This window comes from Mycteria americana, chromosome 7 (assembly GCF_035582795.1).
Source record: "Mycteria americana isolate JAX WOST 10 ecotype Jacksonville Zoo and Gardens chromosome 7, USCA_MyAme_1.0, whole genome shotgun sequence".
NCBI lineage: Eukaryota > Metazoa > Chordata > Aves > Ciconiiformes > Ciconiidae > Mycteria > Mycteria americana.
The window spans coordinates 29,702,811-29,730,406 of NC_134371.1; the positions used below are offsets into that span (position 1 = coordinate 29,702,811).

At 53.6% G+C, this 27,596-nt stretch overlaps 1 protein-coding gene across 1 annotated transcript; it reads left to right on the forward strand.

Moving 5' to 3' along the window:
• The first annotated feature begins 341 nt into the window (after nt 1-341).
• On the forward strand, nt 342-26,283 carry IGF2BP2 (insulin like growth factor 2 mRNA binding protein 2). Its single transcript, XM_075507641.1, has 16 exons — nt 342-673; nt 1,232-1,292; nt 10,661-10,709; nt 11,190-11,241; nt 11,850-11,913; nt 14,819-15,091; nt 19,185-19,319; nt 19,760-19,882; nt 20,157-20,292; nt 20,487-20,615; nt 22,598-22,666; nt 22,831-22,947; nt 23,237-23,311; nt 23,453-23,584; nt 23,899-24,012; nt 24,600-26,283. The coding sequence occupies exons 1-16, from the start codon at nt 484-486 to the stop codon at nt 24,693-24,695; spliced, it is 1,815 nt and encodes a 604-aa protein (XP_075363756.1). The 5' UTR covers nt 342-483; the 3' UTR covers nt 24,696-26,283.
• The last annotated feature ends 1,313 nt before the right edge of the window (nt 26,284-27,596 follow it).

The following is a 27,596-nucleotide window of genomic DNA, read 5'->3' on the forward strand; positions in this document are numbered from 1 at the left end:
AGGCAGGGAGCGCGCTGCAGGCAGAGTGGCCACGGGCAGGGCCGATCCTCCCGACCCACCACGAATAAATCACCTGAAATGGCTGGGACCCCGCTCCGGGGGTCTGCGGGCCCCCGCTGGAAGCCGCTTCTACCCGGGCTAGGCAAACCCCCCGGGGAGGGGAGCTGGCTCCGGCCGCCTGTTCCCCCCCGCCGAGGCGGGGACATCCCGGCCCGGCCCCACGGCAGGGGTCTTGCGGCTCCACCTGCTCCCGAGCCCCGCGACCCGACGGGGCGGCCCTGGGGCCGGGCGCCCCGTCCCGGCGGCGGGCGGGGGCGGCGGCGGGCTGGGCTCGGCTCGGCGCGGCTCCGCCCGCTGCCCGCCGCTGTTGCAGGCTCCTGCGGGGCTGGGGTTGGGGCAGGGCGGGTGGCGCAGAGCCGTACCCTCCCGTCCCCGCGTCTCTACCGGCCGCCGAAGGCGGGGAGGAGCCGGGGGGGGCTCCCCATGAAGCGACGGAGGATGAACAAGCTGTACATCGGGAACCTCAGCCCCGCCGCCACCGTCGACGACCTCAAGCAGCTTTTCGGGGAGAGGAAGCTGCCCCTGGCCGGCCAGGTCCTGCTCAAGTCGGGCTACGCCTTCGTGGATTACCCGGACCAAAATTGGGCCATCCGGGCTATCGAGACCCTCTCGGGTAAGCCAGGCGCCGCAGCCCACTCCCCCCCCCCCCCCCTCCCCCGCCGGCATCCCTCCGGCTGCCCGCCCGCCGGCCCCCCCCGGTTCCCCCACCCCCCCCACCCCGCCGACGGCGCTCCCCCATCCCTCTGACCCCCTCTCCGGGCATCCCCGCCGGCCCCCCGCCCCCCCACCCGCTCCTTCCCGCGGCCACCCCGGCTCTTTCCAACCTCGGGTATTTTTCGCTGATTTTTTTCTTCGATTTTATTAAGAGGCGACCGGGCGCGGAGCCCCCCGACCCGCCACCCCCCCGGCACCCGCTCCCCCTCGGGGACCATTTTACGAGGTGCCCTGCCCCAACTCACCGGGGGCGCGGAGCAAAGGGCGGCCGAAGGGGCGGCTGGGGGCCGGCGGTGGCGGCGGCCGGGGAGGCGCAGGCAGAGCACCGGCAGGGCGGGTACAGGCAGGCCGGGGCGGCGGCGGGGGCAGGCGGGCCGGGGGGGGGCAGTGGGATGAAGGGGGAGGTAGGGGGGTGGGCTGCCCCGGGGTGATGCTGAGCGTCCCGCTGTCTCCGCAGGGAAAGTGGAGCTGCACGGCAAAGTGATGGAAGTGGATTATTCCGTGCCAAAAAAGCTCAGGTAACGTCTTGCCATCACACCCCCCCCCCCCCCTCATCCCACCGTGGAGGGGGGGAAGCTCCGGGAGCGGGGGGGGGGGGGGAAGGCGGGAGCCCCGCCGGGTTTTACTTTCGCTCCGGAAAGCGGAGGCGGGGGAAGGGAGCTCCCGGCCCACGGCAGCTCTCCCACGGGCCGGCATCGACTCCCGCGGGGGTCCCCGCCGCGGGGCCGGGGTTGGCAGCGGGTTCCCCCCCGCTCCGGTGCGGGGCAGCCGGGGGCCGCGGCGGGCGGCGCTGGGCGGGCGGGCGCTCCCCGCCGGTACGAGTGGAAAACAGCTGCTTTTTTGGGGGGAAAAAGAAATAAAAAGCCCTTTTTCCCCCACTTTCTCCTCGGGGGCCGGCGGGGTGGGCTGGGATTTACACCGAGGGAGGTCGCCCACAGCAGTGGGGCTGCCTGCGCTGTCCGAGGATATTGTTTTTAATAAGTAATTCCGGAATTTGCTCTTTCCAAATGCCTCTTTCCCCCTTCATACTGCCAGAGGATCCAAAAACTCAATGCATTTATATATTGCATCAAAGCGCGCCCTCTTATTTTAATCAGGTGTAGGGGAGTGCTGAGGCCAGACGGATGGGGACATGCTTGTTTAATAGAGAAAATAAAACCTGGGACCGCGTTGCGTAGCTGCCTCGTCGCAAGATTTTTTTCTTCCCAACATGTTGGGATAAAAGTGTCCGCGCGCCAGAAAAAACCCACCGGATGGTCCTGCCAGATAATTTGCTGCTGCTTGGCGTGGAGTTTTGGCCTGTGATTGACGCTCGCGTATTAATTTTGAAATTACGGGGGGGGGGGGAGGCGGGAAATGCTGTTGTGTAATTGAGGCTCGGTGGGGGAACGGCTCGTGCCCTGCATCACGTGTGCTGGAGCGGGATTTCTTCTTCGGCAGGGATCACACGCTCTCTTACCTTTAAAAAAATCTTCAAAAACAAGCAAAAAAAAAAATTCCCAGCTGTAATATTTCTAAGCTAAATCTCTACGGCAGCCTTAGGCTGGTCTGCTGATGACTTTTTAAGAGTGATGGAGCCAGAAATTGGGAGTTTGGGAAGACAGTATGGACCCAGGACTCAACCTTTATCATGTACGAAGGGGATGTAAACAAGGAATTCATTTTTACCTAAATTCTCCATCGGGCTGGGGCGCTGCTACTTTTCCTTCCAAGTTTTAAAAGAAAAAAGACACTTAAACAGCCCAGAAATAAATGCTGATTTATTTTGCATCAGTCTGTTTTCAGCTGGCCCCACGTTTTCTTTTCCAGCTCGGCTTCCCAGCTTCCTCAGGTTATTGAGATTTAATTTAAGCTGATATCTTTCTTCACAGCTCAAAAAATATATATTGGTTTATATTAATATGTCCAGTTAGGGGGGCCGTGCCTTTCTCTCGGTAGATTATAGATTTTATTTTTATAACGTGATTTTTGGCAGGGAACAGAGCCTCATGTGGTCATGTTTTAGTTCTCCCCCTTTAAATTTGTAGAAAATCTAATTTTTGTAGTTGCAGTCAAGTCCCAGAGAGGCGCTGGAATTTCAGGGGGGGCTCAATCAGGTAAAATCCCCTGGTTATTTAAATGGGGAGCTTGAATTGGGTTTTGAGGAACCTGAGCCCCTCCTGGCTCTCGTCCCCCGGCGTTTCTGCGTCACGGGGATGGGAACCAGGAGGTGCTGATGCCCAGCACTTCCCCTCTGCACCCGCATTCACCTGGAGTGCTTTATTTTATAACCAAATCTAACATAGATCTATTTTACTGATTTATTTATATGCATATAAATATTTGATAAGAAATGGGCTGGAAAACACCTCCAACATCGGTATGTAGGGAAGGGATTTCCTTGAGGTGCCGCCGGGAGTTGCTGGCAGGGGGTTGTTTCTGTTTCTGTGAAGGCACGAATTAAACTTGACGGCGCTGGGAAGGAGCGTGAATCCTGCCCGTTCTGCCGATCTGCCTCTCACGAGTTAAAAGTCAGCCGTTCTGCTGCCATGCAAATGGTTTGGGATCCTATAGGAAGGATCCAACAGTGTCTCGATTGTTTTTTTTCCCTTGTATATGCTGTATTGTGCCTTGGAAAATGAAAGAAAAAAAATCACCCTATTTTTTTATCAACATTTAGAAATTTTAAATTAATTTTTAAATTTATTTTTAAATTCAGCAGGAACAGAGAAAATACTTTTTTTTGCTTAAAGCAAAGTGATGCAATCCCGCTTCAACAGTATTTTGTATCCGGAGTGTGGCAGTGAGGGAGGCATCAGCATCTTGCCCCTTAAAGATAGGTTGTATATCTCTGAAATAATTGAAAATCCTGTTAATGGGAAAGAAAGATGTGAAAAAAAATTGGGATTGGTGGTGAAATATGGAAAGTAAAACCCAACCACCCAATGCTGACTTTTATACAAGGATTGGATAAAAATGATGAGTTTAATAGGTAGGGGATGTAGCGAAGCCCCATTTCATGTCTCCAAACCAGTGAAATTTTTGGGTTCCCGATTGCGACGGTGCCTTTTAATTTCTGCTTCTGCTGTAATTTTCAGCTATGAGAAATAAAAGCATAAGGGACATCTGAACAGCACGGAGGGGGAGGCTGTCGGAGAGAGCTTGGGCTGGAAATCTCTATAACATTAAAAATAATAATTTTTGCTATTTTAGTAAATGGCAAAACTTGGGTGGTTTTGCCCCAGACAGTGGTTGCTGGAGGGGTAGCGATGAAAATGCCTGCCCGAGCACATTTGTTGGGGGTGCTTTTATGGGATCTGCAGGGTTTTCTCCTATTTCAAAAGGAATTATCTTTAAATAAGTTTCCTCTCTTGAGCATCAATTCAATTCTCGTTTCCGCGTATTTTGGCTGGCTTGTTTTATTTATTTATTTATTTATCTATTTTTCCCCACCCCCTTGTTTATAAACCCAAAATACTGGTGACGTTAAGGCTCGGAATGAATGTACAAGCCCTTTTGTCTTCCCATTGGCAGCCCATCTTTTCTTTCCTTATTCTTAATTGCTTGTCATTGGTGAGATGCTTAATTATGGGCGAGGAAGTCCTCGTGCAAACCAGTTGCTTTGCCAGGAAAAGCCACCAGCATCTATTCGTACGCGCATCTATAAATACACACAAGGAGGAGAAAAAATGCTCCCATGGATCTCCAGTCTTAGTATCTCTAATTTTAAAAAAAAATCTCTAATTTTAAAAAAATTCGAGAAACCTAAAGAGCAAGAAAAGATTTTCACCAGCCGCAGCGTGGGGAGTGTTTGCTTTGCTTCGCTAAGAGAATTAAACTTACTGGAGATTTTCTTGTATGTGGTATGTTGGGTTACACTGGATTTAAAATGGAATTCAGAGTGCTAGAAGTGGGGCTGCTGTCAGTCCTGGTCCAGGTTTTAAATATATATATATTTAATATATTTTAGTATATTTTATTTATATAAACTAGTAACATATATTTTAGTATTTAAAGTATTTAGTATCCTTATATATATAAATGAAAGATACTATATATATAAAGATACTACATATATAAGATACTTTATATATACTTTTACTATATATTTTTAAAAAGTACTTTATTTATATATTAAAGATACTTTTAATATATATATATTTTTATATATACATATATATATATGACATTGCCAGGGCAATGCTGGTGGCATCAGGCATGGGGAAAACCCCTCCTGCTGCCTGCTGGGTGCGTGGCAGGTTTCCCATAGGTCTCAGATGCTGTTCCCTATGGAGCTGGCCAGGAGAAACCCTGTGGAGGTGCTCCTTTCCTAGACGGACTCCGGCGCTTGTTCTAGCTAGGTGTGATGCCGTTGCTTGCTTTATTTTATCTGTTTTCAGGTGTGGGTAAACTGGGAGCTGGTGGTATTCGAGTTGTTTTATTTTTCTTTAGCTGCCTTTTTGTTTGACTCTTTGCCACCTGCCAGGATACAGGGATGGGAGCGGGGTGGCATCGGGGATGCAGCACAGGCGTGGAGGATGCAAGGGGGTGACCAAGGCCATGCCACCCGTGCCATAGCGCACCAGGATGCTTTTTGGTACTACCATGAAGCCTGCCAGGGTTTGAAGGCGTTGGGGAGAGACCAAAGCCAAAAGCAAAATAATACATGAATATTTATTATTAATTACCTATTATTTTTGTTGTTTTATAGTTCCTCCAGTGGTTTGAACCTGCCCTTCTGCCCCGTTGGGCATTGCATTGATGCCCTGCCTACCCCCGCTTGCCATCTGTCAGCCCTCCCCGGGGAGAGGCGGGTGCTGGGGCTGGGGGGGACGCTTGGGTGGCTTTGGGTGGCAGAGGATGGGAGCGCGGCGTGGGACGCAGCAGCTCTGGCAGCCCTGCTCTTGCACTGGGCTTGGTTTTCATCCTGATGCTGAATGGGGATGCAGGGGGTGGCTTCCCCCTGCTTGTCCCCCCCACTTCCCCCCCCGTCCCCCCCCTTGCCCCTCCCTCTTCCCCCCCCCCCCCCTAATCTTGAAAAGCTGTGACAGATGGGATGTTATTTCCCATTCATCCCTATTGTTAATACATCCCCAGCTCACAGGGATGTATCAATCATGTGCTGTCCTCGCCATCCCCCCCCCGCTGCATTCCTCGGCAGGTTGTTCGTCCTGCAGAAGAGGACAGGGTTTTAACATGAACGGGTTTTAATTCCTTAAGAGCGTCAAGGCAAAGCCCCTGGGCTGGGAGGGGAACTGGAGCAGACACATCCGTGATGCTCTTGGCAACTGGTTGAAACTGGGGCAGCTCTTTAATGCTTATCCAGCCCGGCACTGACGGAGCCATTGCTTGTTAAGATCTGCTGCTGGATTGTTTTGGGCGAGTGCAAAACTTGTTGAGGGTGACCCTGATAGACTGAAAAAATATATATAATAATCAAGAGAGACAAAACCAACAGGTGCTTTCTTCCCTGCCTGATTAGGGGAGTGTGCCCATCTCAGGCTCCAAGTTGCTGGGTCTGAAAAATTCAGATGGGACTGAGTTTGGACCTCACCTGATGATGAGCATCATTTTTTGCAGATGTTTTCTTGCCTGGGACAAATATTTCATAAAGCAGGCAGGGCCGCTGGGGAGACAATTGGTTTCCAGCATGTTTCCCCTCTGTTTTTTTTTCCCCAGTTCTCTTGAAAATTGATTTTTATTGAAAGCAGGAGCTGCCAGACAGTGTTTTCTCTGCCCTCAGTACCGTTCCGAGGTGGAAGGTGATAGCTTTATTACAGTAAGATAATACAAAGCTTGGATAGAAAATAATCTTCATTTTTTAGGGTAAAGAGCAGTAAAGCCACCCCTTACATCGCATTGTAAGGCAACATCTAAGCCAGCTGAGTGAAATCGAGTTTCTGGTTCCCAAATGCTTGTGGGAGGGGAGATGGAGGTGAAGCCCCTCTGAAGCAGGAGAACAGGGGTGGTCCATGGAGCTGCAGCCTGATGGGCAGGGGAAGGATGGGCAGACACAGGGAGGGCTCATGGAGGTTGGACAGGGGGGTCTGGTGGCTTGTTTTCATTTCACAGCTTCATCTCATCTTTATTCTTCTTCCTCCGTGTCCCTGGATTTTGGGGGTGGCTGTTACCTGTTATTTCCCCGGGAGCTCTGGGAGGGGTAGCCACAAAGCTGTGCGAGTGTTGCTGCTTACCTGGGCTACTGGAAAGGAAAAAGATGTGCCAAAAAAAACCCCCAATCCACCTGATTCTGGGGAATAAACAACAACTTTCAAGGTTTATTCACAACTTTCATCTTCTGTTTTATTGCTTGTTTTCAGCAAGTACAGATATCTGGCACACCGCACGTGAAGCCCTTGTTCGTGGACATCAGCTGGTGATGCTGGCAGGGGGTGTGGGTGGCTGTGGGTCTTCCATCCCCTTTCCCTGCACGGTTGCGACGTCGACCTTGCGATTTGAGTCTAACCAATGTGTGAAATATAGCACAGCTCCGTCGTGGATTATTACATGAATGCAGCTGACAGCCTCGCTTGGTTGGCGAGCCAGCTCCTTCATCCTGCATGTGATGCCGGCTGGCATGTGGTACCCAAAACCCAGCTCTGGGGTGGAGGAGATGTTTCCTCTTCAAGCCGGAAAAGCTGCTAGCGAGCAGGACCATTTTTGGTTTAATTTAGAAGGGAAAAATGCAGGTGAACCTATATAAATCTGGTTTCTTTAGAACTTGAGGCTGATGCTCGGTTGCCACTGGGCATTTCGTCCTGGGCTGGGCACCAGGATGGCTGGTGGGAGTGTGCAGGTAGGGAAGAGCAGGAGAGTGATGCAGAAAGATACAGCTCTCATGGTTATCTGAGGGCAGCAGCTTGCTATGGCAGGGCTAGTGGCACCACATAATTAAGTATTTTTCCACAAACTCTGTGCCCATAGTTACTGGTTATTATGATTTTTTTTTTTTTTTTAATTCCTACCAGCCTGCTGCAAAACAGGTTGGATGAAACACGGCCGCTGCCTTCGTCACGAGGTCCTGCGCTGGGGGTTGTGTGCGTGTGCTCAAATCAATCCCCTGTCTCCCAGGTTTTGGGAGGAGCAAGGAGAATGAAAATAAAGGGGTTTTCTGCCCCAAAGTCCTCCCAGGAGTGGTGTTGGAGGAGGGTGTCCTTGAGCTCTGCTGCCCTGTCCCGCAAGGACCATGTGTGGTCCATGCCCCAGCCTTGGGAATAACACATCCATCCATCATGGTCCCGGATATACATCCATCACTCTGTCAGTGATGACCGCATGTGGTCCAGCACCACTTCAACCAGGTGGGGAAGCTATAAAAAATACACCCAGTAGGAATAATACCCTCATTTTAAATGCTGAGTGGTGATAATGAGCTGCTGGGAGACCTGCCAGGGGGTGGGGGTGAAGCCTTGAGCACCATTTGGGTATCTTTAGATGCTCTGCATCAGCTCAGACGGATGTTGGAAGTGGGAATATGCTGTAGTGTCCCGCTGAGAAGTCGGATTACGTGGCACCTTGCTGTGGTTCTTTGGGTGTTTTGGGAGGTGGGTGAACGACACAGAGGGGTGAGGCAGCACCTTGTGGGACTGGGACTACCCTGGCATCTCCCTTGGCAGAGGTGTAGGGAGACAATGGCCCCGGTGCAATTCATTTCAAGGCAGAAGCTCTTCTAGAGTTGCTCCCAACACTGTAGCGAGGGGACCACATCCAGTGTGCTGATTTCACTTGGATGAGCTGCTTCAAAATGCCCCATGTCCCCCAGGCTGCTGGGCTTCGGTGACACGGTGAGCCAAGCGAACCCCAGAAGGAGAGCGGCTTCTCCATGGTCCAGCCTGTGGCATCCCGTGGGCATAGATGGTTCCCAGGCTGGGGGAGGATGCTTGTAGCAATGCTTTGGCTTGCAGCTGAGTGGTGGCATCTTGGGATAAGGCAGGTGAAGGTGCCACCCATTCTGTTTTGGGGCTGGAAGGTGGTAGAGATAACTGGGCAGCATGTCTGGCTCTCTCTGCCAGTGGGGAGAGGCCAGTCCTGGGCTTCAGTTGGGCTTTCGGAGCTGAGAAGGGCTTTTCCCTGGAAAGCTTTCAGGTGCTAATGGTTTGAGACTCGCTAGCACTTGGGCTGGGGTTTGCTCAGGCAAACTGGCATCGCTGTGTGCCACCGCTCACTGTGTGCCACCTCACTGTGTGCCATGCCTTAAAATAGCTCCCCTGGATGTTCATGGATTTTAAAAATGAAACACATCCTGTTTTCTGGAGGGGGCCCTGCAGAGTGTTTTTGCTGGGAGTGGAGGTGTGGGGTCAGCCACAGGTGGGTGACAAGGACAGGCAGGAGAAGGGTTTAGGCTGTCGGTGAGTAGCGCAGGATTGTCATTGCTGTGGTCCTCCTTGGGGCCAGGTTCTCCTCGCTGCCTTCTTCCTGGCGTGGAGTGGGGTGGGAATGGTTTGAGGATGGGATGGGGTGGGGTAGCATGGGGTTGGCTGGAGTGGGGTGGAATGGGGTAGGATGGGGTTGGCTGGGATAGGTGGGATTGGATGGGATGGGGTTAGATGGGATGGGATGGGATGGGATAGGATGAAGTGAGATGGAATAGGACGGGATGGGGTTGGATGAGATGGGATAGGATACAATGGGATGAATCTTGTTCCTTGCCTTGCAAGGATCTTAGAGCTGCATGTCCAACCCTGAAATCCCTGGTGGCAGCTGGGGACAGAAGGAGTCCATCGCTGCTGGAGGAGAGGGGTTTGGTAAGGCTGCAGGAGAGCACCATTTTCTCTAGCTCTGGCTTCCCCACTTTTTTGCAGCGACTGATTTCTTTTGATGGTCAGACCCATCCCTGCAGAGACACATGTGGCAAGGGGGACAGGTTGCAAACTGGGCAGAGTTCTTGGCCATGGTGCAGAGGTGACTGTTCAGCAAGGACGACCATATGCAGGATCCTTGGAGGAGGATCCGGCAGGGGCTGGCCTGGGGAAGCCCGCTGTCAAACCCATGCAGGGTTTTATTGAGTACATCTCCTCGATCGGAGGTGAGCCTGGGGTTTGTTGTCCATTACTGATTGCGCTGCTGACCATGCCTTTTGAGCAGCACCATGGGATGTGAGGCTCTGTGGTGGTTTCAACTGCTTTGCTTGACTGTGGCCCTTCTCATGGGATGAGCTGTGGGTTTTCTCTTGCCCTCTCAGCCCACATCTCAAGAAACATCCTTTCCCTGCCATCCCTTTCTCGCTTGGAGCCTGCGTTCTATCTGCGGTGTGTGGGACGAACACCCCAGATTGCTGCAGGTATTCTTCAGCATCCTTATAGTAATGTTGCTCGTGCTGTGAGCACAGCCAGGTTGGGAGTACAATCATGTGAGGTTGGGAGTGCAGCCAGGCAAGGTTGAGTGTGTTGGCCATCTCCAAGGGCAGGCCTCTGAGGATATGTATTTAGGTTTCCCCATGGAAAGCCAGGCCCATGTTGCTGGGAAGTGGTGGACATCAGTAGGATGCACCTTTGGAGAGCCCCCCTCAAGGGATAGCAGGGCTGGCTGTGGTGGGTCTCGGGGTCCTGTCCTCCTGTCCCCCGCAGTCGGCCAGCCCGGGGCAGTGCAGTCAGGGGTGTGCGTGCATGCATCCTGGCTGTGCCTGTGTGGCCGTGACTCTGCAGAGGCTCATTTCAGGAGGTTTCCTTGGAAACCCATCAGCCAGCACGAGGAGGGAGCGTTCCCAAGACAGCTTCGGCCTCAGCAGGAGGTGACTGGGGCAAGGCTGGGAGGAATGGCTTTCCCTGGGCCTGAGCTGCTCCAGCTTGGCATGGGGAAGCAGGATGCTTCGGCAAGCTCTCACCAGCTGCCATCCGATTTCCATAAAGCCTTTTCCCTCCTTCTGCGGCATGCCTGCAGACCCTAACCCGAGGCTTTGTCTTTGCAGGAGCAGGAAGATCCAGATCCGAAACATCCCCCCCCACCTCCAGTGGGAGGTAAGAAATGGACAATCCTAAAAGCATCCTAAAATTCATCTCCTCCTCCATCAGTTGTGCCAAACAGCATGAGCTGCACTGCTAGAGCATGTGGTCTGCACATGGGCTACCCTTTACCTTCCCAGTAACCCCAGGAGAGAGGTGGAGTGTGAACTGGGCTCTATCTCCTGTCTGCTTGTGGGTTCTGGAGCCATGGGGCAGCTTTGAGCAGTGGGGCATCATTGGGATAATGGGATGCAGGTGGGTGAAGGTGTTTAAGCAGTTGGGTGATGCTGGCACTTTGGAGGGTGTTTCTGGGTGAAGCAGGCTCTTCCCCTCCCTGCCTGCTCCCTGCCTGCTCCCTGCCTGCTCCCTGCCTGCTCCCTGCCTGCTCCCTGCCTGCTCCCTGCCTGCTCCCTGCCTGCTCCCTGCCTGCTCCCTGCCTGCTCTGCAGCCTCTCCTGCCTGCCTCACCTGCCCCTTTTTCTGCTCTCTCCCCTAGGTGCTGGATGGCCTGTTAGCTCAGTATGGAACAGTGGAGAATGTAGAACAAGGTAAGATGGTCCAGCATGGTCCTCATCTGTGTGAAAGTCCCAGCACTGCTCCCTAGCTCTGCTTGCACCAGGGAAAATCCAGTGGGGTGAAACCTAGTTTTCCCAGTCATTGGTAAAAATGACTGGGAATGGGACTGGCTAAAATGGTTTTCCCTGTAGACACAAGCTCTGCTGGCAGAAGTGGGCCACCTGTCTGGTGGTTGGATGGTGGTGGGCATCAGTCCTCCATCCCCAGGGCTTCTCCTGGTTGTGGGCAAATGAAAACCCAATTGTCCCGGCAAGTAAAAACGAGCCGAGTGTTGTTTGAGGTCTGCTGGTGGATCAGTGATGTCCAGCCGTGCATCCTTCTTGGCCAGGGTGCCAGGATCCAGCCTTGGCACCTTCTGGTCCTTTGCCAGCCCAGCCCCATCCTTGTGCTGGGGGAAAATCCAGCAGTACCCAAGCATGCACCCTGCATGGTGGCCGGGGCCGTCCCCCATGGGACATACATTACCCTCCCACCATCCTCACCTGCATCCCCCCTTCGGGGCGTACTGGGGGGGCTGGGAGCAGCAGCAACGTCTCTTTCCTCCCCTGCTCTAACGCTCCTTCTCCTGCTTTTCTGCCAGTCAACACAGACACAGAAACAGCCGTTGTCAACGTAACGTATGCAACTAAAGAAGAAGCAAAAGTGTAAGTGGGTTTTATTTCATTTTGTCTATATTTTCACACCACCTGAACTTTTCCTGAGGAATCCCAGGTATTTTCCCCCAGCTGTTTTTCCAGGCTGCTTCTTGTCTTCTTCCTAAGCTTCCTTGGGTTGTTTCTAAGCTCTTACAGTGTAAGCTTCAAGTGCCTTAAGGGCTGTCTGTGTATCTTCTTGAGATACAGCAGGCAGATGTTGGTTTTATCTTGAGCTGTGTCACCTCCCCTGTCTTATGCCAGCAGTCAGCTCCACCTTCTCTTCTTTGCCCCACTGCTGGGTGGTCTCTTGCCTTCTCCCCTTGCATGGGAGATGAGGTTTCTCGTGGTGCCCCATCATACATGCACAGGCACCACTGGACCAGCTTGGGACCATCAGCCGTGTGGTTCTCCCCTCTTCCTCTGTGCCTTCTCCTCTTGTCTCTGAGGGAATCCCAGATGTGCCATCTTGCAATTCTCTTTGGACACTGTCCTTCCTACAAGGTCCTCTGCAGGGTCACAGTGGCCTTGTCTTCAGGGAGCAAAGCGCTCTAGAAAGCTGAGGGTCAGGTCAGATAAGCAGTTCGTCAAGGAGTTGTCTTCCCAGGCTGGAAGTCCAGACCTAAACTGGGAATGCACTGGATTAATCACCAGTCCAACCACCCAGCCTAAGCTGCTGAAGAGGTGGAATATGGTGAAGGAGATGGGAGAGATGGTGAAGAAACGCTGCGATGATGAGAGCTGTAAGTACCCCCTGCCATTTGGGGAAAATTCAAGTTGGAGACCAAAATATTCAGAGGCTGTCACCTCCTGCTTCCTGGAGCCCAGAGAGACCAGGTGATCAACTTCTAAAAGGCTTTTGGAAAGTTCTTTTGCCGTGGACAAGAGAGAGGGCCTTTGGGTGGATGAATAGCTGGTTAGAGGAGGTGAGAGGGAGCCAAGGGGTCCATGGCCAGTTTCTGCAGGGGAGGGAGAGCAGCAGAGGGTAAATCACCTGCATGTTGTGCAGAGGAGTCGTAAAGAAATGCTACCCATCAAGAAAAACTTCAGAAGGACGGAAGAACCCATTGAGGCTATGCATCAGTGCAGCAGGGCTGTGTGAAGACACGCTTAAAAATTTATCATAGCCAGCAGAGGAAAAAAATACAAATTAGGGATTATTTCAGAAATGCAAGGACTATTTCAAGCAAAATGCTTTGTTACAGGCTTGTAGAGACTTAAGCCCTCTGCTAGAGACCAGCATTGTTAGCTATGAGTAAGCAGTGAGCGCATCTCAGCAGCCAGGTTAGTTTTGATATGACCAAGAGCCACGTCCACGCAGACCCCATGCAGGAAAGAGCCGTGGATAGTCAGGCTGGTTCCCAAGTGCAAATGTTGGGAGCAGCTCTGTGTCCTGTTGCTTAACATCCAACTGCAGGGCACTGCAGTGCAGGAATGTGATTGTGATGGAAAAACTCTTGTAGCGGAGGTTTTTGTTGATTCTGAGTTGATGTGCATCGAAAGCAGGATTTTCCAGTGCAAAGTGGAATATGAGCCTTGTTCTGTTTTTGGAGGATGCTGCATGGTGGGAACAGCATGGGACAGAAAGCTATAGCTGTACAGGATGGTGGCAGAGATAGATGTCCCAAGGCCATGGGCCATGTCCTACTTTGAGTCCCTTTGCTGATGCACATTCCAGAAGCTTCCCATCTGTGTCGATGCATCACAAGGTTGGACTTGTGAGGACAGAGGTGAGGAGAATGATCTGCTGGTCCAGGAGGCCAGAAGAGAGTCCTCCTTATGCCTGTTGGGGTGGCCATGCTGGGTGAACTCCAGCCTCGACTGGCTGGAAGAAGGTGCCGTAGACCACAGATAAACATAGCATGAGCTGCTGTGTCTTGGGATGTGTGGCAAGAAAGGAAGATGAAGAGTCTCACCAACACAGCAGAGCTTGGTGCCTTGGGGTAAGAGGCTTCAGGGTTAGAGAAGATGCTGTGATTGGTTGCATCCAGCCAGACTCATGCCTGTCTTGGGTGGTGCTCAGCAGCTTGATGCAGAAGCAAGTGATGAAAGGAAAGGCCAGGGCAGTTCGTGGCTACGTGTGTTTGATTTAGAGCACCAGGAACAGGTGAAAGGAAGACTTTGGCAGAGAAATCAGACTGTGGGGAACTGCACTGATTTCGGAAAGGGACAGTGAAGCTGCAGAAGTCCTCACTGGATGTGAAGTTCAGGCCTGGCAAGGAGCTGCTTGCAGTGGTGCATTCATACAGCTGCCTATAAATAGCCAAAGTGAAATGCAGTAGGAAGAGGGAAGTATGGCTGAAGCCATCACTGCTTGCAGAAGGCGTCACAGACTCCAGCATGGCTGAGCATTGCACTGCCGAGGAGGGGCCTCGGGGGACAAAGAGCCCGGGTGCTGCACCCCAGCCTCACCAGAGCTGGAAAGGGAGTTGGGGTTCCCAATAGAGGGGCACCATGTGCCACATCCTTCTCCTTGGAGCAGCAGCTCTTGCTCAGAGCCCCTCTGTCACCTTTTCCATGTCCAAAAAGCCTGCGAGAGCGTTTCCACACTGTGTGATAGGTTCTGGCCAGCACTTTCCCTGGGTGAAGTGGCAGATCCCCAGGCTGGCATCCCACCTCTGCTGGGGGGAAAAGCTGTGTGCCAGCCCTGGCATCACCCACATGGGAAGGGACATCATCCCACCGTGCTATGGGGCTTGCTCTGCACAGGGAAAGTGGGGGGCTCTGGCTTCCTGTGGCCACCTTCTCCAGAATGGGGAGGCAGGAAGATGCAGGGTTGAGGAGGGACCACGGTCTCCAAGGGCAAGTGCTGGGGGTGCTGGAGGGGTACCCATCAACCATGGTCTACAAGGGCAACTGGTGGGGTTGCTGTCCCGGGAGAGCCCCTCACCGCCCCCCACCTCTCCCTACCTTACAGAGCAATTGAGAAGCTGAGTGGCCACCAGTTTGAGAACTATTCCTTCAAGATTTCCTACATCCCGGATGAAGAGGTGAGCTCCCCTCCGCCCCCCCAGCGATCCCGCCGCGGGGGCCACTCTTCCAGGGAGCGGGGCTCCTCCCCGGGGGGCTCCTCGCAGCCCAAACAGCTCGATTTCCCACTGCGGATGCTGGTGCCCACGCAGTTTGTTGGTGCGATCATAGGAAAGGAGGGCTTGACCATAAAGAACCTTACTAAGCAAACCCAGTCCAAGTAAGTATCTCAAATGGTTTTGTTTCCTTCTGTAGGGCGTTGTAGGTCCCCAGCATGAGTCCTTCATGCACTCGGGGCTTTTGAGTGCTGGCCAGCGCTGTTTTCTTGGGGTGCAGCCTTCAGGGGATGGTGGCAGACCCCATGTCCTAAATGGTTCCTGCTGACCAGGGGTGTCTTGGTGCGGCAAGAGGGGGATGCACACCAAAACCGGCCAGGAATGGGTTTCTAAAGCCTAATCACAAGAACGGCTGGGGATTAAGCGTTAGGGAGAGATGGCAAGTTTGGGGATAAAATGCTGAAGGGGGATCCTAGGTACAGCGACTGGTGCCTGCACGGTCTTTGCCCTCGGGATTTGCTTATCCCACAGTGCCCTGTATGGGCTAGAGCTGTTGCAGGGGGAAAGGGGGCACCGTGGGAGTGCTACCTTGAGAAGGATGTGCTTTTTGTAACTGTTTTGAAGCCTTTTTTTGCAATCTAACATTTTTATTTTTGAAGGAAAAAAAAAAAAGGGAGGGGACTGTCATGCCAAAGTTTTCCATGTTTCTCTTGTCAATGTTCACATTGATTTCACCTCTGATTTTCTGCATGGTTTTCCTGCATGGTTTGTTCCTGCCCAGATTTGTTTGTGTTTAACCCAAAGCTGTCTTCTCCCATGCTCATCATCCTGAACCTGGTGATCGCACAGGACATAGGACTCATGTACCAGAACATCCTCCAGGGCATCCTAGTTCTCAGAGAAGCTTTTAGAGGCAAATTATTTGGTAATAGCATGTCCGCTTGAGCAAGAGGTAGGAAGACGTGCCGCTCTGCAGCTGAGCGAGCCGAACCCTAGTGTTGGGTTTGCAGGAAGAGGTTTGTACGGAAAGAGGACAGACGCACAGGGAGAGGAGCTCTTCAAGCCCAGCTAGCCCTAGAGCCTGGCCACCTAGTAGCTGTGAGCTGGTCCTGGTTGGCCGCAAGCCCTTCCTCTCCACTGAGTCCCCTGGTGTGATGAGCAGCAGGTGTAGCTGTGTCCTTGCCACCCAAGACTGGAAGGTTGCCCTTTGCAAGCCCTGAACGTGGCAAGGAAGGTGGGAGGCACTGGCTGCTGGTTTCTCCTGACCACGAGGCCAAATGCTGTTGCCTGGGGCAGTTTCTGCTGTCGAGCTGTCCGTCCTTGTGGTTTGGCTCCCCGTGCCCACCCTGAAGACGCGGTGCCATACAGGAAGGCTGTAGTCCATGATCTCACTTCTCCTGACCTGCCTGAGGAGGCTATGTGCCATGGTGGGCCACCACCTCCGCTCCAGCCTTGGGCAAGGGGGACCTCATGCACCCAGCCTGGGCAGTCGCAGGAGACTGTTGCCTTCAGTTTGGGATGTGAGCCTGCAGCTCTGTCCCTGCTCAGGCCATATTCACCCACTGGTGTGATGATCCTGGGAACAAGGGTGCTGGTGACATCCCGTTGCCCAGCCCCTGCTCCTACCCAGAGCAACGTTGGGTCCTGGATTCCTCTGGTCACATAGGACTTCGCCCCCTGTCTCCATACACAGTAATGCCCAGAGATGCTCCTGAGCTCCAGGGGACAAAACTGTCCCCAGGTTGAGCCATCTTCTTCCTTGGCTGAGGAGGAGCCCAGACCAAGAGCCTACCCCACCAGATGACCTTCCACAGTGACTGCAGCCCTTGTAACTTGATGAGGAGAGTACCATTGGCTACCAAGCAGCCATGAGGCCAAGATAACCCGATGTGCACAGTGTACCATCCACTTTGAGAAGGCTGTCCCTCATGGCCACCGCTCTCTGAAGCGTTCCCAGCCCCTCTGTAAGGCGGGTTTTTCCTGCTGCACCATGAGCAAACCTGCCCTGTCCCTGTCCCACCATCCCTGTTGTCAGCTGCCCTGGTCTCCCCTGCCTGCAGCACCCCGTGATCCCAGGCAGTTTCTGATGGGGTGAAGGGGTTGAGGGTCCCTTCTCCATCCTCCCGTTGGACTGGAGCTGTGCAGCAGCAGCACTGGAATGTGCTGGGAAGTCCAGAGCCCACCTCCACCCTTCAGCTGTTTGGGGTGGGACATGCCTGAATGCAGCGGCTCCTTCCTGGTGCCCCATCGTCTTTCTGCAAATTGAGCTCGTGCCTGCACATCCAGGTTTGGGATGGGTTGGAGTTCAGCCAGAAACCTGGCCTGTGTCCCTCTCCTGGGCCTGTCCAGGGTGCTTGTCACTTCGGTGCGTCCATTCAGCCCATCCATGGCTCTTGGCCCTTCTCTGGTACAAAGGCTCAGCTGCATGCCCCATCCACCAGCCTCAACTGCTCATGGGTTCAAGAAGCTGCCTGACTCCTGTCTGTGGGGTTTGTTGGGGCAGCCATGGATTCCTCATCGGTTCCCCCTAGCTGGGAGTGTCAACCTGGTGTGACATTGTGGCACAGCTCTGGAGCATGGACCTGTCATCACCTCTTGTGGCACGTCATGATGCATTTGCCTTCTCCCCAGCAGAGGGGGTGACAGTGGGTGTCCCCGTGCCTGCTGGGTGCTGCTTCTGAAGGAACAGATCCTCCAAGTCAACCTGATGGAGCTCCACAGCTGGGAGTGCCTTAGAGGGTGTCACACAGCACGCAACTGGGTCACTGTGTGCTGTAGACATAAGCAAAGGGCAGGGAGAGCTCAGCGGTGCCGGTGTCTCCAGCACCTCTTTGCAGAGTCCAAGCAGGACCAGTCTCCTGCCTCAGCAGCTCTGGCTGAAGCCATAGGGGATCTGGAGAGATGTAGCCTGCAAAGGGGATCAAACTGTCTTCATTCCTGTTTCAGCGCTCAGATGAAACCACCCTGGGGTCCCTTTTGAAGCTGGTGGGGTAGGCTCTTCCCTTATCTCAGGGAAGGTTCACTCAGCTGCTCCCCCTCTACCTGCAGATGAAGAGTCCTTGTTCCTACACACTGGTTCATGAGCTCCTGGAAGAGTTGACCTGTGCAAACCCACCGTGACCCTGCAGCATCCAAATGCGGCACTGGTTAGGGGTGACTCTGCACGACAACCCTTGGCCTTGCATGCACAGCAGCACCCATGAACGATCCCAGTCAGGATGGGGACCTCCTATGGAAACACAGATGTGGCCGGAGGGCATTGTGTTGGAGCTGAGTGCTGGTGGCATGCACTGAGTGGCTGGGTGGCCACTACTGCACCTTTTCAGAAGATCTGAGCCAGCCCAGCCCTCGCTGCAGCAGTGACAGGGAGGCCGAGGTGGTGGCTGATGGCAGGATGGCTGCACGGCATCATCCTCCAGTGGGAAGCGCATGCGGACTCATGTGAAGAAGATGGAAAGGTTGCTTACCCTTATTCTTCAAGACATGTGGTTGACGTGCGGGAGTCTCCTACCCTGCTTTCCTCTCTCCCTTTCTCTCAGGGCCTTTGCCAGGTACGGTTGAGCGGTGAGGAGCGAGCTGGAGGCACGTGCCTCCTACCCGCCATGAGCGGAGGGGAGGACCAGAGGAGCTAGAGCACGGTCCCTGCCGGTGCGCAAGGGAGAGCTTTCTGGTCTCCCGTGGAATGGCGTGAGTACAAGAGCTGTTGTTGACGTGTGCCTCCGTGTCGTGACAAACGCTGCCTACGGGTAAGTTGTCTCTCTGTCCTGACGGACACACAATGGTTGTGGCAGCCGCTGGTCGCTGGACAGCCTCGGATGTTGTGCAGAGAGAGGTTGAGGTTGGAAGGGACCTCTGGAGACCTCTAATCCAGTCTCCTGCTCCAAGCGGGACTGGCATCAAAGATGATAGACCAGGTTGCTCAGAGCTTTGTCCAGTTGAGGATTTGTTCTTCCCTCTCTTGATGCATCGTTTGACGTTGATTGACATCCCTCAGCTCCCAGGCAGACCTCAGGTCATAAAGGCGAACATAGCTCAAATCTGATCTAAACCAACCGAAGTGAAATGCTACCTGGGCTTGCATGAGATCAAGTGACGGTAGATGTACATCAGCGAGACCCAGGTTCACCCCAAAGCTTGAGCAGGTGTTGAAATGAGCTTTTCTGTGAATAGGAAGCTCAGCTCCTGAGCTCTTGAAAGCCTTTGTGTGACACCAGACACATCTCAGGGGGCTCCTCTCTGCTGGTTGTTTTGCTGTAGGGTTGACATCCATCGGAAGGAGAACGCTGGTGCCGCTGAAAAGCCCATCACCATCCATGCCACACCAGAGGGGTGCTCCGAAGCGTGTCGCATGATCCTTGATATCATGCAGAAGGAGGCTGATGAAACTAAATCGTAAGTACAATATTCAGTGCCCCTGGCTCAGTGAAACGGGCAGGTTTGGTGGAAGAGAGGTAAATTTAGCCATCAGTGGAGAAGAAGCCATCTTCTGTCACCCCTTACCCCCGAGAGAACTGCTGGCATTTGGAGTTTCACATAGAGTCAGTTAATAACTTACAACTTAATAACTTCTCCGTGGTGTGGTTGACAGTGCCATAGAGACCAGGTGGGTCCAAAGAGCGTGTAGGAAAACCTGGAGAACAAAACACCATGAAATATAGATGTGCCATCAGGCTTGGGAAGTCCCTGAGCTCCCATTCCCCAGAAGCTGAAGAGACACAGTGGTGGGAAATAGTGAAGGTTCTCCTCCTTCCACCACATAGCTACTGGCCCTTGCTGGAGATTGGTTTCCTAGCCGGACGGACCTTTAGATTTTATTTTTTAATCCATTTTAGAGCAGAAGAGATTCCCTTGAAAATCCTAGCACACAACAGTCTGGTGGGGAGGTTGATTGGCAAGGAGGGCCGCAACCTCAAGAAGATTGAGCAGGACACCGGCACAAAGATCACCATCTCTCCGTAAGTCCTGGTGAACACCAAGCCATCCCCCTCCATCCAACACGGTACAGGCAGCGCTAGAGCCAGAAAACAGAGCAGTTGTGTCCTCCTGTGCAGGTTCCCCATCCCAGCTGGGCGTTCTCCGTTCCATGTGGATGGTCGCATTGGGCAGGGAGAGGGCACGTGGTCCCATGCTGTCTGGGGGGGGAACCTTCATCTTTGATTTGAGTTTTCCTTTTTTTTTTTGACTTGGAAAAAAAATGTAACTGTATCTTGGGTTTTGTCTGTGGGCTAGTTTGCAGGATTTAACCATTTATAACCCCGAGCGGACCATCACAGTGAAGGGCAGCACAGAGGCATGCTCCAATGCCGAAATGGAGATCATGAAGAAGTTGCGAGAGGCCTACGAGAACGATGTGGTGGCTGTCAATGTAAGCTCCCAGCCCTCCTGCCTGAGATGTCCCTGCTTCAGAGCCACTGCTGAGGTGGCCAGAATAAAACTGGGGAGGTTGTCGATCTGTTATGGGAAGGGTTGGCCCTCCCCCATCATGTCCACACTATGTGATGAGAACCCCAAAATCCCACTCTGCCTTTTACGTGTTTCTCCATGTCTTTGCTTTCCCAGCAACAAGCCAACCTGATACCTGGACTGAACCTCAGTGCTTTGGGCATCTTCTCAACGGGACTGTCCATGCTTCCATCCACCCCGGGAGCCCGAGGGGCTGCGGCGGCCGCCTCGTACCACCCATTTGCAGTAAGTGCAAGAGGTTTTGGATTGCAGGGGACGTGTTCTTGGGAGCAGAGTGGTCTGTAGACTCTCCTGATGTAGCTCTTGGGTTGGATGGGCACTGTAGCTATAGGAGCCATCTCGTGGGGAGCCTTGAACAAGAGCTCCGACTCTTGGCCATTTGGGGAAGATGCTCATCACAGCAGTGAAGCGCAGAAGACGGTGAATGAACATGGCTTGTCCCTCCTTGGATTTAGCTCCCTGGGAAGATCAGCTGCATCCCCATGTTGTGTTGAGCCATCAGGTCCATCCTCAACCCATTAGCACCTGCAGAGCACCCTTAGGATGACCATGCTCTGTGGTCTGTCTCTGTTAGTGTCTCTAAATACATCTGCTGAGATGCTTTGGATGTACAGCAACCAGCGCGCGGGTTAATTTACTTGTGCTGTTTTCTTTTCCTGGCGACGCCAGCAGCAGAGTGGTCGGAGGAGAACGGTGAGTGCTGGGCTGGCGGTGTGGAGGGACAGATAAGTGTGGTGTCTTTGATGGCCCTGGAGAGCACTGAGAGGGTCGGTCTGTCTGTCTGTGCACTGCCAGCCTGTGGAGAGGAGGATGCTCTGCCTGCATCGGCTGCCCGAGCAAGTGCAGCCTTTGGGGGAAATGTCTGCTTGAGCATTTGTTGGTGTGATGGAGAGGAGCTGGGAAGGTCTCCTGAAGGGCAGCATGTGATGTGCTCCGTCACCCCAAAGCTTTGCGTGGCCTTTTTCAAGCCACCCTGGAGAGTCCAAGAGGAGCGATCGCCTCTGCCGTCATTTTTTATAGTAAAATAAGGAGCAGGCAGAAAAAAAAAAGAGGAAAACCAGCTTGGCTCCATGGTGGCTCCTTCCCCCCCAGTACTTTGTTTCACACCTCAGAGTGGTCGTGTCTGACTGTGTCCTCAGCAAGACCTGGGGCCAGTGGCTGTAGCTTAAACCAGAGCTTTAGAGACCTGGCAAGGATGGAGGACAGGAAAGGAGCCTCATGGTGAAAAGGAGGAGCTGGGGATATGCGGTGCCCTACGCGGCCGTGAGGACCGGCTGGGCAGGAGAGGAAACATTGGTGTAGGAGACATGGAGCAGCCCATGGCCAGAAGCGGAGGGCGGACATGGGAAGCATGAGCTCAGTGCAAGGAGGAGCAAAAAACCTCAGTGCAGCAGTTTGGAGGGCTGGGAGTGAGAGTGGCATCTGCTCTGTGCAGGGGAGCTGGGTCATCTCCTCTGCCTGAGTAACTGTGGTTTGCAGGTAGCATCTGTTTGTACTTGCCCGAATCCAGAGTGGGAGAGAGTTACGTCTGCTGCCAGGAGAAATGTCTGATGTATTTGAGACATGGAGGAGTTGAAGGAGGGGTTGGGTTGGGTTGAGCTGGGTTAGGTTGGTTTAGGGTGCTGGAACGCACCCCTTGCTTTTGGCCATGGAGAGACCCACTGCTTTTTCCCTGTCCCCATCCCGGGTCTTGGGGGAACAGCTTCTTCAGCCTTTGCTTTTTCTTCTCTTCGAACTGGAGAATAGAAATGGTGATGGAAATTGGAGCCAAACCAGATGTTTTGCTCAGTTCTAACCAAACCCCCACCTTCTCCGCTGGGAACCGATGGTGGTTGCAGTGTGGTTTCAGCTTTCCAAGGTTGTGGCTGCCCCGAAAGGCTATAGGGCCAATTTTCTGTTACAAATGCTGGCAGGACACAGCTGGAAAAAACAGCAGCAGGGAGGGACTGGGGGTAACTGGGAGCTCCCATCCACCTCCCAGCCCCATTGCTCTGTGCTGCAGGCGCAGGATCGGGGCTGCAGCTCACCCCCATGCACTCTCGGGTGCACCCGCGCTCTCCGGGAGGGGTTTCAGGGGCTGAAGGTTGTCCCCGTGTCCCTGCTAGGCTCATGGTGGTGGCATGCTGCTCCGCATTGGGCTGGGGGTGGCTGGAAAGGGGCTGGCACATTGGGGACATCACTAACCCTCATTTTCTCTCCCGCCATAGACCTCCTCGGCATACCTCTCAGGTCTGTACGGAGCCCCCCCAGCCAGCGCCTTCCCCCATCAGCACTCCGTAAGTGTCTGGCACCCCCCTCCATGAGATCTTTACTTGGGCATCTTGGGAGGGCAGGCATGGAGCCAGGGCAGGCAGCCACTGCCCTGGGATGCTAGCAGGGGGGCAGCCACCCCCCGGTTCGGCTGGTCCCCTGACCGTCTCGCTCTTCCATGCCCTTGCAGCTGCCAGAGCAGGAGGTTGTGAACTTGTTCATCCCGACGCAGGCAGTGGGGGCCATCATCGGGAAGAAGGGACAGCACATCAAGCAGCTGGCGCGGTTTGCTGGTGCCTCCATCAAGGTGAGCAGGGCACTGCGGGGCTGGTCCCGGGCTTCATGCCTCGGTTTCTCCTTCCTACTGCTGAGGGCAGTGACTGGGAGCTCTCGGGGAGTTTTGCTCTCCAAATTAGTAGAAACCCAGTCCTGCAACACCCTGGTTATTGCCCCTGCTTGCTTGGGAGGGGATGCCCTTGCTTGGTGGGGGATGCCTTGTGTAGGGGGATGCCACTGCATGGGGGGACGTCCCACATAGGGAAGGTCTTGCCAAAGCAGGGCCATACTCATTCTCCTTCACCCCTATCCGTCTGCAGATCGCCCCAGCAGAAGGCCCCGATGCCAGTGAGCGGATGGTCATCATCACAGGGCCACCCGAGGCTCAGTTCAAGGTGCACTGGTCATGGAGTGGGGGCTCTTTGCTCAGTACCATGATTTTGATGCTGCTGGACGTCAGCACATCATCACACTCAGGGAGGGAGGGTCCAGGACCTCTGCCTGTTGGTTTTACTTCCCTTACGTCTCCTCCCCAGGCCCAGGGGCGAATATTTGGGAAGCTGAAAGAGGAAAACTTCTTTAACCCAAAAGAAGAAGTGAAGCTTGAAGCCCACATCAAGGTGCCTTCCTTTGCCGCCGGCCGTGTGATAGGCAAAGGTGGCAAGACGGTAGGTGGGGGGTGCAGGGATGTTCCCCCTGCCCTGGGGCTGCAGAGCTGGGCATCACCTATCACCCCTGTGTGCCCCGGGAGGGGGCAAAGCCTGGGTGCTCGGTGGTCGCAGCAACATCTTGACCCCAACCCTGTGTCCTGGTGGTGGCTCTTGTTGGACAGTCACCACCCAAAGGCAGGGGCGGGGGGGACAAGGTGCAGCCCTTGGCAGCTTGGTGCCATGTGCTGGCTCAGAGCCAGGGTGCCACTGGCAGCGGAGGATTTTGGCTCTTCTGCAACAAAACCCACCCGGGGCTCTGTCATTTGCTCCAGGTGAACGAACTGCAAAACTTAACTAGTGCAGAAGTTATTGTGCCACGAGACCAAACCCCGGACGAGAATGAGGAGGTCATCGTTAAAATCATTGGGCATTTCTTTGCCAGTCAGGTAAGGTTTGGCTGTGGCTTTTCTGATATTCCCAACTGGTTTCATCCACCAAGGAAGGCATCCTGCTGCTCTGTTTTGGATGGCTCCTCTGCACCCAGGATGCAATAAAGGTGTTTCAGCAGCTCTCCCCAGCTGTGCTAGCACTAAAATTAAAGATTGGCTTGATTTAGCTAAAGTATGTGTCTTAGACACCATGCATAGTGGCACCCAGGGTGTAAATCGGTTCCTCCCTGGCATCAGTGCTGGCAGGGAGCTCCCGTAGGCACCCGCATCGCACCTGGGTGCACATACCACAACCTTGTCTCCTGACTGCTCCAGTGGGATGGCGGCACCCCAGAATTCAGGCTCTCGAGGAAGCACAAGTTAAAACCCTGTGGCGTTCCACTTGCAGCTGTGCAGGAGCAGAGCAGCCCCTTCTTTAGCACATCCTTAGTTACGTCTGTGCCAAACCGCATGCTTGTCCCATAATTAAAAGCTTGGAGGGCGACGAGCTTGGAGATGCTCAGTTGTGGCCGGGGGGGGGGGAAACAACTACTCGGGCTGCTTGCAGTGCCTGCCCTGACCCCCGGCTCTTGCTTCCTCCCAAGACTGCACAGCGCAAGATCAGGGAAATCGTACAGCAGGTGAAGCAGCAAGAGCAGAAACACGCTCAGGGAGCCCCGGCCTCGCAGCACAGCAAGTGAGGCTCCCGCCGTGCCAGCCAGCACCACCCAATGAATGTAACCCCACCGCCACCAGGCCCCCCAGCAGGTCAGGGGAGCAAACCAAAGACCCCCCCGAGGTGCCCCCCGCAGCCGGGGCCCTGCGAGGAGGCACAGCAGAGGGGTACGGGGCGGGCTCTCTCCATCCCACAGCCTCCCCCTTACTCCCATCACCTCCCGACGCTATCCCTTTAGTTGGACTAACATAGGCAGAGAGAGATTTTTTTTTTTTTTCTCTTTTTAATTTCCTAAAAGCCACCCGCTTCGTCCAGGCACGGCTGGAGGAGCTCGCCCGGCGTGGGGGGCTGCGGCGCACAGCGCAGCACTCATAAATTTTAGAATTAATATATCGATAATGAAACTAATGCTGATTTTTAAGTTTTTTGTAAGAATTTTTTAAAATTCTTTTTTAATTTCAGAGGGGTCGGTGGGGAGGGGGATGTTTGTTTTTAGCAAAAGCAGGCTTTTCTAGAGTTTTAAGGAAAGGAGCTAGTCCATTGGTTCTCTAATGCACAGTAGAACAGAGATGTAGGATTGCCAGCAAGGGGGGGAAAAAAATACTAAATGAGTGTTAAAAAGTGATTTCTTAAGGGCTTTGAGAAGAGCAGTGCCTGTATGAGCCAACAGAAGGGATACCGTCTCCTAAAAGAGGAATCTTTCACATGTCCTTTCCTCTTTGCTTCACAGAGTCCAAAACTGGGGTTTGCACCCATTCTGTCCCTGCTTTCCAGCTGTCCATCTGTCCCCTCTCTCTCTCCATCAGTGCCTGACACAGCCATGCTCAGCACTAACCTCCCCAGAAAATGACGGGCAGCACCAGCCCTGCCTGCTTTGGGCAGGGATGGTTGGGGACAGATTCCAGTTGCAGGGAGATGAGGGGAAATGGGAGGGGAAAAAACCAGATTTACAAGAGGTTGTCAGCCCAGGGCTGGAAAAACAACTAGCAAAATTTTTTTAAAATGAAAAAAAAAAAGAAAAAACTCAACCCCACACAATACATGTATACACACATACACACACACAAAAACTACCTCAGGTTTTCGTACCTCAGCACCTTGCGCTTGTGTTTCCCTTTTAGAGATTTTGTATGCCTTGTAAAACTGATAGTTGGAGCATTTTTTTATTTTTTTAATAAAAAATCGAGTTGGAAAACGATCTTGACCAAGTCAGCTGCGAGGCGGGAGAAGGAAACCATCCCACATGTCCCAGAGCTCTTCCATAGTCTCCTTCTGCTAGCTGAGAGCCAGTGGCCATTCCTTTGGAGAAAGCTTGAGAAATGTTTAAAAAGAAAAAAAAAGGGGGAGGGGAACCCATTAAAAAAAAGGTAGAAAGAAAAAAAAAAAAACAATGAACAAAAGCAGTGAAACCCGATGGGCAAGAGGAGGGATGGGAGCAATGTGGTGCCGGCAGGTCCCATGCCACCAGCCAAGCGTGCCAGGGTAAGGTGCTGGTGCCAGCGCCGGACCCACGGGCTGTGACACCATGTTTTCCTCTACTGCAAAGTGTTCTGTGAAAAAAACATCCAGTGACAACAACAACAAAAAAAGAGAAATATATCCAGCTAATAAGAGCCTGAGCTTGCTATTTGTTGCTTTCTTTCGAGTGCCTTGTGTTGGTCACAGCCAAGCTGAGCTTGGGGGGGGGATGGGGGGGAGGCGGGGTTCCCCATGGCCACCCCATTTCCAGGCCTCCAGCACTGGGCAGCCAGAGCTGTGCTGTTGGGGGGAGAAGGGGCGGATGGGGGGGTATTTGGGAGCTGCGGGGGAGGGCAGGGATGTTTGCAGGCATTACCAGGCATAGCTTTACCCAGTCAGCTGGGGAGGTGTTGCCATCACAAAGCCACCTCTCCCTGCACTAAACCAGGGGTTGCGCCTCTGCAGTTAGTTGGCAAAGATGAAATGATGCCGTGGCACTGCTGCAGTTATTAACAGTGCACTGGAAAGCTTAGGTGCCCCTACCCATCCCCACAGCTGCTTCTCTAGCTAGCCAAAAGCTCGGTCTCACCAGCAGCAGGGAGGAGGCCACCTCTGGGATGGGTGGAAGGGCAACACCAAACAGGGAAAGGACCAAAATGGGGCTTGGTTGTCCCTTGCATGAAACAGTGGCAGGGGTAGGTCTGCACCTGGGTATCATGTGGGATGCTGATGGATGACAGGATGAGGGAACCCACCATGGCCCCCAGAGCTGTGCTCCTTCCCTCCCACCCATCAGGTGCCAGGGACACAGTGCCACTGGAGGGGTGGCCCCTGGGGAGGGCAGGCTCTGGTGCCACCCATGTAACACCTCAAAGCACCAAACCACATCACTTGTCATGCCCATGTTTTGGAAAGATACAGAGAGGAAAAAAGTCCCTTCTGCACCTACAGCACAAGCGATGACAAAAAAAAAGACCATCAGTTTTCATGTTTGCTGTCCCTGCACCACCCCCAGCCCCAGGTGGCAAGGAATGACTCCGCTCCTGGCAGGACTGGCACAGCCCTGGGGAAGACACCTGCTCACCAGCACTGCAAAGACTGGGCTGATCCAGACTCACTGTCTGATCCCTCCCATGTCCTTCCTGTGAGTAAGGACCACGTCACGGGGCAGACAGCATCAGAAGTGTGCAAAGCTGGTTGACAAGCATCCCCTCCACCCAAGGCAGCAGCCAGGGGATGCAGCATTACTCATGCTGTACACGTGTTCTCCCATCAGCATGGGAAAGCGCAGGCTCCTCATCTCCAAAAGACCATTTACTAATGAGAAATGAGGCCCAGATCCTGCACACAACTGTTCATCCAAAGCACAAAAGTTAATAGCCTATTTCTCTCCATAGGGTGTTCTCAGAGCACATTGTAGGTGCATAAGCCCACATGATGACCTTGCAGACAGAGGGGATATTGACTG

Coding starts and splice junctions, on each gene's coding strand:
- IGF2BP2 (XM_075507641.1), top strand. CDS start 484: ATGAAGCGACGGAGGATGAACAAGCTGTACATCGGGAACCTCAGCCCC. Junction 1,293..10,660: donor TCCGTGCCAAAAAAGCTCAG/GTAACGTCTTGC, acceptor TTGTCTTTGCAG/GAGCAGGAAGATCCAGATCC. Junction 20,293..20,486: donor ACGATGTGGTGGCTGTCAAT/GTAAGCTCCCAG, acceptor TTGCTTTCCCAG/CAACAAGCCAACCTGATACC.